Source organism: Palaemon carinicauda, chromosome 2 (genome assembly GCF_036898095.1).
Source record: "Palaemon carinicauda isolate YSFRI2023 chromosome 2, ASM3689809v2, whole genome shotgun sequence".
Lineage (NCBI taxonomy): Eukaryota > Metazoa > Arthropoda > Malacostraca > Decapoda > Palaemonidae > Palaemon > Palaemon carinicauda.
Window position 1 is genome coordinate 57,401,097 of NC_090726.1, and position 9,113 is coordinate 57,410,209.

At 44.1% G+C, this 9,113-nt stretch overlaps 1 protein-coding gene across 4 annotated transcripts in view; it reads left to right on the forward strand.

Annotated features, from left to right (window-relative positions):
- The window catches only part of LOC137625204 (uncharacterized), a 34,583-nt gene extending 26,331 nt beyond the window's left edge, over nt 1–8,252 (forward strand). For all 4 annotated transcript variants that reach the window (XM_068356049.1, XM_068356048.1, XM_068356047.1 and 1 more), the window contains exon 2: nt 5,660–8,252. In XM_068356049.1, the coding sequence (XP_068212150.1) occupies nt 5,807–6,490 (684 nt within the window). In that variant the 5' untranslated portion in view covers nt 5,660–5,806 and the 3' untranslated portion in view covers nt 6,491–8,252. The remainder of the gene's footprint in view (nt 1–5,659) is intronic.
- Nucleotides 8,253–9,113: the final 861 nt, after the last annotated feature.

Sequence of the window (9,113 nt, forward strand, 5' to 3'; positions counted from 1 at the left end):
TTTATCCTACAACTTTTTTGGTTGTTTCCCCAACGATGTTACTGTCTATCACCCTCCTCCAAGTGTGTTAATCAGCTATGTATATATAACTGCCAGGTAAGTTCTATTCATAAAAATGGAGTTTTTATGATAAAACAAAGTTTTATGAATACTTACCTGGCAGTTATATATACATTCGAAGGCCCACCCACCTCCCCTCAGGAGACAGGTCGGGCATAGATGAACTGAAGAACAGAAAACGGGAATGATTCCTCCTACCACCCTTTAACGGGTGTTACCACCCAACCACCACAAGGCGGTTGCCTAGTTTTAGAAAAATTCTGCCGAAATAGAGATAATTAGCTATGTATATATAACTGCCAGGTAAGTATTCATAAAACTTTGTTTTATCATAAAAACTCCATTTTCAAGGATCCCAAGACCGCCCCTCGCGAAGGCAAGGATACGGTCCTGGACCAAGTTTATGGCACTCAGAAGACCCCCAAGACCAGTGCAGCCCTGCCCTGGTCCCAAGGGATGAAGAGTGCCAGGGACAAGGTCGAGGGGCAGCTTTCCGAGCTTTCCTCCTCCAGCCGTTCTCCTGCCGGGAACAAGCTCCTCCCACCTCCTCGCGTACAGCAGAGGAGGTACTTTGAGATCATGGAGGAGCCTTGTTTAACTCTTCCCCTGCATCACTCTGTGGAAGAGCTCACCAGGGGTCTCTCTGTGGAGAAACTCAGCGCCCGGCAGGTGACATTCACAGCGTCGGAGGTCCTGAGCCAGGAGAAGGTCGCGAAGTGTGCCATGCAGGCCACTTCGTGGCTGGATGTCTGGCTAGGATCTCTGGGCATCCTATTGCGCTCTGAGGACTTGTCCAAGGAGAGCAATAGGAAGGTCCTGGAGACCTTCCTCCTCTTGGGAACGCGCTCTATCGAGTTTTTAGCTCACCAGGTCACTAACCTGGGGGCTAACTCGATCCTCAAGCGCCGTGACACGGTGACCGAGAGGTTCCACCCGAAGGTCCCCGCGATGGATGTTAGCAAGCTCAGACACTCCTCCATCCTTGGAGGAAGCCTGTTCGAGCCCAAGGACGTAGAACGGACAGCTGAGAGGTGGAGGAAAAAGAGTCAAGATTCGCTCCTCCAGAAGGCCCTTACATCCCGACCCTACAAGCCTCCAGCTCCTCAACAACGACAGCAGCCTCGCAGGACACCGAAGCAGGCTCCGGCAGCTAAGACCAAGGTGTCTAAACCGCAGCCCTTTCCTGTCAAAGACAAGAGGGGCACAAAGTCCTCCAGGGGAGGCAAAAATCCTAGAAGGAGCGGCCGAGGCCGCAAGCGCTAGGATTGGCAATCCCCCTGCGTGTCCACCTGTGGGGGGATGCCTTCAAAGTTGCGTGCTCAGGTGGCAGCAACTCGGGGCCGATTCCTGGACGACCTCTGTGGTTGGACAAGGATATCACGTCCCGTTCATTTCATCTCTACCTCCCCTGACAGCGAATCCAGTGTCGTTGAGCTCCTATGCCACGGGATCGGCAAAGGGGCTAGCCCTTCGGGCAGAAGTCGAGACCATGCTCAAGAAGGATGCTCTCCAGGAGGTCGTGGACGGCTCCCCAGGCTTCTTCAGTCGACTCTTCCTTGTAAAGAAGGCGTCTGGAGGCTGGAGACGCATCATCAATCTCTCAGCCCTGAACAAGTTTGTCAAGCAAACTTCGTTCAGCATGGAGACAGCAGACACGGTCAGACTTGCAGCGAGACCGCAAGACTTCATGTGCACACTGGATCTGAAGGACGCGTACTTCCAGATCCCAATCCATCCGTCTTCCAGGAAGTACCTACGTTTCAGCCTAAACAACAAGATCTACCAGTTCAAGGTGCTGTGTTTCGGTCTCTCTACAGCACCTCAGGTGTTCACCAGTGTTTTCACACTGATATCTTCGTGGGCGCACAGGAATGGCATCCGTCTCCTTCGTTATCTGGACGACTGGCTGATCCTGGCAGACTCGGAGTCGACCCTTCTTCGACACCGAGACAGGCTTCTGGGAATTTGCCAAGATCTAGGGGTCATGGTAAATCTCGAGAAGTCCTCTCTGCTCCCAACACAGCGACTGGTATATCTAGACATGATATTAGACACCGATCTCCACAGAGCCTTTCCATCAGACAACAGGATAGCAAGGCTGAGGATGGTTGCAAAGCCTTTCCTCAGTCGAGAAGACCTTCCAGCCCAATCGTGGTTACGTCTGTTAGGTCGCCTAGCCTCCCTGTCCCGTCTAGTTCCCAACGGCCGCCTCAGGATGAGATCTCTGCAGTGGCGGCTCAAGTCCCGGTGGGATCAAGGCAAAGATTCCCCGGACTTCCTGGTATCAATAGGACCTGCGGAACGGACAGACCTGCGGTGGTGGCTGGCCGACGACAACCTCCGAAAGGGAGTGGATCTTCTCGTCCTTCCCCCGGATTTGATGCTGTTTTTGGACGCGTCAAAAGAAGGGTGGGGGCCCCACGTTCTGAACCAGAGGGCCTCAGGCCTATGGTCAGAATCAGAAAAGTACCTCCACATCAACCTGCTAGAGCTGAAGGCCGTTTCTCTGGCCCTTCAACAGTTCCAACAGACCCTGGCGGGCCACTCTGTGGAGGTGATGAGCGAAAACACCATGGTAGTGGCTTATATCAACAAGCAGGGAGGTACCTTTTCACAACAGCTATCCCATCTTGCAGTAGAGATACTGAGATGGACCTAAGTCCACTCGATACGTCTATCAGCTCGCTTCATTCCTGGGAAAAGGAATGTGCTCGCCGACAGTCTGAGCAGAGCTTCGCAGATAGTGAGTATCGAGTGGTCTTTGGATCCTCAGGTAGCCAACAAAGTCCTGACTTTGTGGGGTTCCCCGACAGTGGACTTGTTCGCGACAGCCTTGAATTTCAAGCTGCCGCTGTACTGCTCCCCAGTCCCGGACCCCAAGGCACTCTGGCAAGATGCCTTCCAACAACGGTGGGACAACATCGACGTCTACGCCTTCCCACCGTTCTGTCTGATGAGAAGGGTGCTCAACAAGACCAGACTATCGGTCAACCTGTCGATGACCTTAATAGCTCTGCTATGGCATCATGCAGAGTGGTTCCCGGACCTTCTGCAGCTCCTGACGCAATCCCCGAGAGAGCTTCCCCCACGACACGAGCTACTCAGACAACTACACTGCAACATCTTCCACAAAGCTGTAGCGTCGCTTCGGCTTCACGCCTGGAGACTATCCAGCGTCTCCTTTCTGAGAGAGGCTTTTCGCAACAAGTTGCGGAAAGGATGTCTCGACACCTGCGAAAGTCATCCGCAGGTGTCTACCAGGCGAAGTGGAGAGTCTTCTGTGGTTGGTGTCGTGGGAGGGGTATCTCTCCCCTCGATGCCTCTATTCCAGCAATAGCGGAGTTCCTCGTTTATGTGCGGGAGGAAATGCGCTTTTTGGTCTCGGCGGTGAAAGGCTATCGCTCAGCCTTAAGCCTTGCCTTCAGGCTGAAAGGAATAGACATTTCCTCCTCGCTGGAACTTTCCTTACTCATACATAGCTACGAGCTTACCTGCCCTCAGTCGGAAGTGAGACCGCCTCCTTGGAACGTGGTTCGTGTCCTCAGGGCTCTGAAGAGACCTCCATTAGAACCATTATGCCAGGCCTCTGACCAACACCTGACTTGGAAGACGGTATTCCTGCTCTCTCTGGCTTCGGCCAAGTGAGTCAGTGAACTTCATGGTCTCTCATACGACATCGCCCATTCAAGGGGATGGGGGGAGGTATCGTTCAAGTTCGTCCCTGAGTTTGTTGCCAAGACTCAGAACCCTGGAGTTCCGGACCCACGGTTCGACTCCTTCAGGGTTGCGAGTCTCCGCTCTGTAACAGATGACCCAGATCATCTGCTACTCTGCCCAGTGAGAAGTCTGAGACGTTATATGAAGAGAACAGCTGCAGCCCGTCCCCGCGTGCAAGCCCTGTTTGTGAGCACTGGTAGGACGAAGAGGAGGGTCACCAAGAAAACCATCTCAGCCTGGATTCGATGCACCATCCGTCACGCCTTGAATCCAGACCCTCCTCCGTCACGTCGCCCTAGGGCACATGATGTCAGGGGCATCGCCATGTCCCTGGCCTTCAAGAGAAACTTCTCTGTGACGCAGGTTCTACAAGCTGGAGTCTGGAACCGTCAGACGACCTTCACAGCCCACTACCTGCAGGACGTGACCCACAGGAGCCTCGATACCTTTTCTATCGGCCCTGTGGTGGCTGCACAACAGCTGGTCTAACCTCAGGCTCCTTAATGGACAGGTAGCAGAAGGTTGAGGGCACTGTTACCCGGTTTTAGTCTGCGTGAATGAAAAAGTATGTCTGGCCCTTACTTCTTTCTTCATCCTCCCCTCTCTTGGGGAATGCAGCATCCTGGGTCTCTGCATAGCTGACCTCAAACCTCTGCAGGTAAACCATGCTTCCTTGTGTTCCTAGTATTAAGTACAATACTGTCGCGTCCCCCATACCCTGACGAGGTGGTATGGGGACGTCCTAGTCCGGAATTCCATATAAAGGACTTCAGGTCAACTTCCTAGGACGAGTCACACTTCATCTCTCCACACACACTTATGTAGGCCTCTCATTTCTTGCGTAGCAACAAACTTGTGAGGTGCAGGGACACTTTTTCTCGAAGTGCTGCGCACTCAGATTCTGAGTCCCCGGGTAAGCCAAAGCTAGTAAGGCTGGGGACTTTCCACCTTGCCTAAGGGTAAGTCACCCTATGTAAATAGCGTGGTTTGTATTTCGGTTACGGAACAAATGACAAATTCGAAGATAATTTGTATTTTTCCTAACCATACAAACCTTAGCTATTTACACATATTTGCCCGCCAGCCCTGTCCCCCGAGACAAGTCCTACCTCTAAGTGAAGTGAGGCAGCTCATCGGTGTGTGGAGGGGGGAGGGGTAGCTAGCTACAATTTCCCCCCCCCCCCCCCCCGCTAACTAGCGCGGGGTTAGTTAAACCCTCGTTAAAACTTTAATGGCTCGTCATTTCAGCTACGCCGAAAGAAAACCCTATGTAAATAGCTAAGGTTTGTATGGTTAGGAAAAATACAAATTATCTTTTAATTTGTCATGTTCATATGCTATTTCCACAACCACGCAGATTGCTCAGGCCACAATAACACTCACGCTGTGAATTATTAGCGAGGTGTCAAGATTTATCCTTAGATACAGTCTAATACTACTAGGAAATCCCGGGTCAATGACTAAGCCAGAAGTCAGACTTCCACCCACCTAAGAGTGAGTCATGCAAATAAATAACGAAAGGTTTGTTAGTGAAGGAACAAATAACAAATTTGAAAATTTTTCCCTAACTAATACAAAACTGTAGTTTATATAAATTGTCCCTCCATCCCCTGCCCCCCTGAAATCCTGCCTGCAATCGAAAAGTGAGGCAGCTCTTCAAGCTGTGAGTAGAGATAGGTAGACGGGGGTACCCTCCAGCCATCCCCTACCTACCCACAACAATAACAATGTTTAAGTAGGGTTGCCTCCTCGTACTTTTTAGTCGATGGGCACCTTCCAGCTTCGCCGAAAGATAATCCATATAAGTAACTACAGGTTTATATTAGTTATGGAAAAATACAAATTCTTACCAAATTTGTTATATTTGTCTTTTTCTTTGCAGGTGGTGATTCAGTTGCTGTCAATTGTTACTTTATATTTCAAAAGTAAATTTCCTTCCTTACTATGTGGATGACCCTCGCTGTCAACTCTGATAGTAGTGAACATATTGGTAATCATACCTTACAGCTTATTGTTGCTAGATGAAAACATGGTTGTTCGTAGACTGTTGCAGTCTCTTCCACTTAAGAAGCAGACTGTCATAAAGTCACTTCTTTTGGTAACATTGCTATTTATTGTGTATCAGGTAACTTTTGTTGTTGAATTGAGTGAGTCTGCAAAGCCAAAGCCTTTGAGAGAGCACCTTCCAAAATCTGACAGGAGGGCAGTAAAAGAAAAATTACATCCAAAAGATATAGGTTTGAAAGTTAATCAGAGCAATAATAAAGAAATGGGGCATAAAATTCAAGAAATTTTAAAGAAACATTCTAACAGTGAGATACAAAAACAAAATATTGTAAAAGAACAAAATGATCCAGTTGGTGTACCAGTAAAAGCTACAAGTAAAAATTCAGTTGAGGCGGATGTATTTACATGTCGCGCATCGGGTAAAGTTATCTCAAAAGACAAAGTCAATGATGATTACTGTGATTGCCCAGAGGATGGTTCAGATGAACCAAGAACTAATGCTTGTACCAATTCAAAATTTTCGTGTGTAAAAAATGCAAAAGGATTTCCAAAAGTAATTCCTTCAGCATGGGTGAATGATGGAATTTGTGATTGTTGTGATGGTTCTGATGAGTGGCAGAAAAAGGTTGTGAAAACTTCAATTTCATTAGAATTACAACATAAAGTTGGTCGGTTTTTATCACCATGTCCAAATCTCTGTCCCTGAGTTCAGTATTTTTTATTAATTTACTTATCTAATGATGTAGAAGACTAAAGATATATTTTCATGTCTTGAAAAGTTCAGTTTTAATTCCTGTATTTTGGTTTTATGTAATAATGGCATGTTATTTTTTGACTTTACATGCTTATAATTTTGCTATTTGTGTATATTGGTGAATTTTGGAAAATATAACAAATATTTTCATAGTACAGTACTAGCATTGAAGCACAATGATAGACAAATTGAAGGCAAATTTTGTACAAAGAGCAAAAACAATCATTATAGTAAACTTACGTATATTATTTAATTTTTAAAGAAAAGGCTGTGGTTATGGTAAGCCAGAAAAGTAAATTTATTTGGTGTTGGTTAGATTTAGTTTCACTAGGAAGAGCTTAATGAGCTTTTCTTCCTTGTTTAACTTGTTTTATGAGTGACTTTTGTCTTGTTCCATATGTTTCTTATTTTAGTGGTTGAAAAGCATATTGATGTTTTATTTCACTTATGGGAAGTCTTGTTTCGAGAATGCACATTATCCTACTTTACAGTTTGAGTAATGTAACTTCTTTGTGTATGTTATTTCATAATCTATTTTTTTTATTGTTAGTGAAAATAATATTACAGTAGAGTATTGATCTTTTTATCTTTTACATTCTGTTTTTGTTGTTATTTCATATTTATATTGTTTACCTCATGCACAGTTAATTGGTCATTAATTGTGGCATGTTCTTTAATATAATTAATATTCTGACACACACAGACCATTCAATATGTATATTTAGTATCCAATTGTTAGATTTTTGCTGTCATTTGTATATCAAGTGATATTAAAGGAAGTGGTTTCTTCTTTGTAGCTATAGCTGATATTTCTCGTTTTCTTACTGTAGATTTTATATAGTGTTTATCAACCTCTTCATATAACTTGTCATATTCATACACAAGAATTGTGCTTAATTCTTTGAAATAGTTCAGAAGTAGCAAAGAATATGTTTTAAAAGGAAAGGTTGAAATATTTTTATTTCATCATTGAAATTCTCAAAATTTCTATTGTTATGAAAAGGTGAGAAAACCATGCTTGTATAATTACTGTACTGTATGATGCAATGTGTGTATGCTTTATCATTGTCAGGCAGTGGAAAATTTGGAGAAGGGAAATTAGTAAAGGACATTTGCTTTATTTTTATTATATATTGAAATTAATACTTGATAGTCGTCTTTGTTGAACTTCCATGATGAATTGCAGTTTTGGATGGAAGAGGAAGGTGCCTATAGTCTCCATGCACATGCCATCTTAAATTTAAGATGGGGAAGATGTAATTGTCTAGTTATGCTTTGGAGTTGTTTGTATTTTTCTGTATTTGATGTAAGACTTCGTTGAAATTATCAGTGTCAGTCTTCCTGTCTAAATGTGAGGCACATAACATTCAATATGCATTTGGGAAATAATAGTAGGTTTAGGGGATACAATTTATAAAAATTCTAGATTTTGAGGTTTACCCAATAATGATCAATTAATGGTAGAGACCTTCATTAAAGTATCACATTGTGTAAGAACTGTTATAGTTCAGTCTGGCTTAATAATAGAAGATTAACACAAGAAAAATATTTCCCAAGTAACCAGACCTGAAATCTAATTATTCTGTGTTATTGTGTTTGCTGGTCAAGCTAATATTCAAATGCAGTCCAGCATACTGTACAATAATAATACTGCTGTGTACTCTACATGTTAAAATTAAGCTCCTGACAGCAAAATAAATTGTACAGTATATATTATATTTGTCTATTTTATGCTACTGAGAAAATTGTACTGTAACTACAAAATGCTAAAGGGTGCCTCCGTACAGGTCAGTGCCTGTCAGAAAATCATAGTTATCAGAACACTATGGGGAGTAGCAATGAGCATAGATATCAGATGGGAGAAAATTTTGGGTAGACAACCTCACTGCTGTGTTTGTATTTCAGCCATGGAACAAAACTAACGGACAATTCTAGAAGTAACATGTTAAGTGTATAACATCTGGCTGTCAATTTTTTTTTCATTGTCCCACACAAGATGTTTTCAGAGTGATTATAAATGACTATTACATCTCTAAAAGGTGTTTATTATAATCTTGCTACTCACCTTGGCAATATTATTGACGTGCACTGGACTAGAACAACCATACTTCTGACTTCAGTACCTGTGTGTAGACATAAGTTTTAAACTTTGCCATAAGTTTTAAACTTTGCCCGGTGAACAAATAGACAGGCAATGGGGCTAAGCTATATCTGATAACACTATTTGTTGCTAAATTCACACCTTTGAGTTTAGTTTCTGAAGTCATCACCGCTCATTCCTGCCACATATGATCTGGTATGTTTTAAAAGATTTTTTACATTAAGATTTGCTACACCGTAATTAGTTACAAATATTCCTCTACTTGAGTACTTTCAGAGTATTAATTTATTAAACACAAAGCACAAAAGCATCTGAAAGTAATATGTTTTTAAAATTATGTTTGTTCCGACACGAATACTTTACCTCGAATTACCTCTTTGGAGGGTCCTTGATCCTCTCTCTCAAATTCGACCAAGATTTCCCGCGCTACCCCCCTATCTCGCTCCCGATAGTTACTACCCCCGCCGCCAGGAT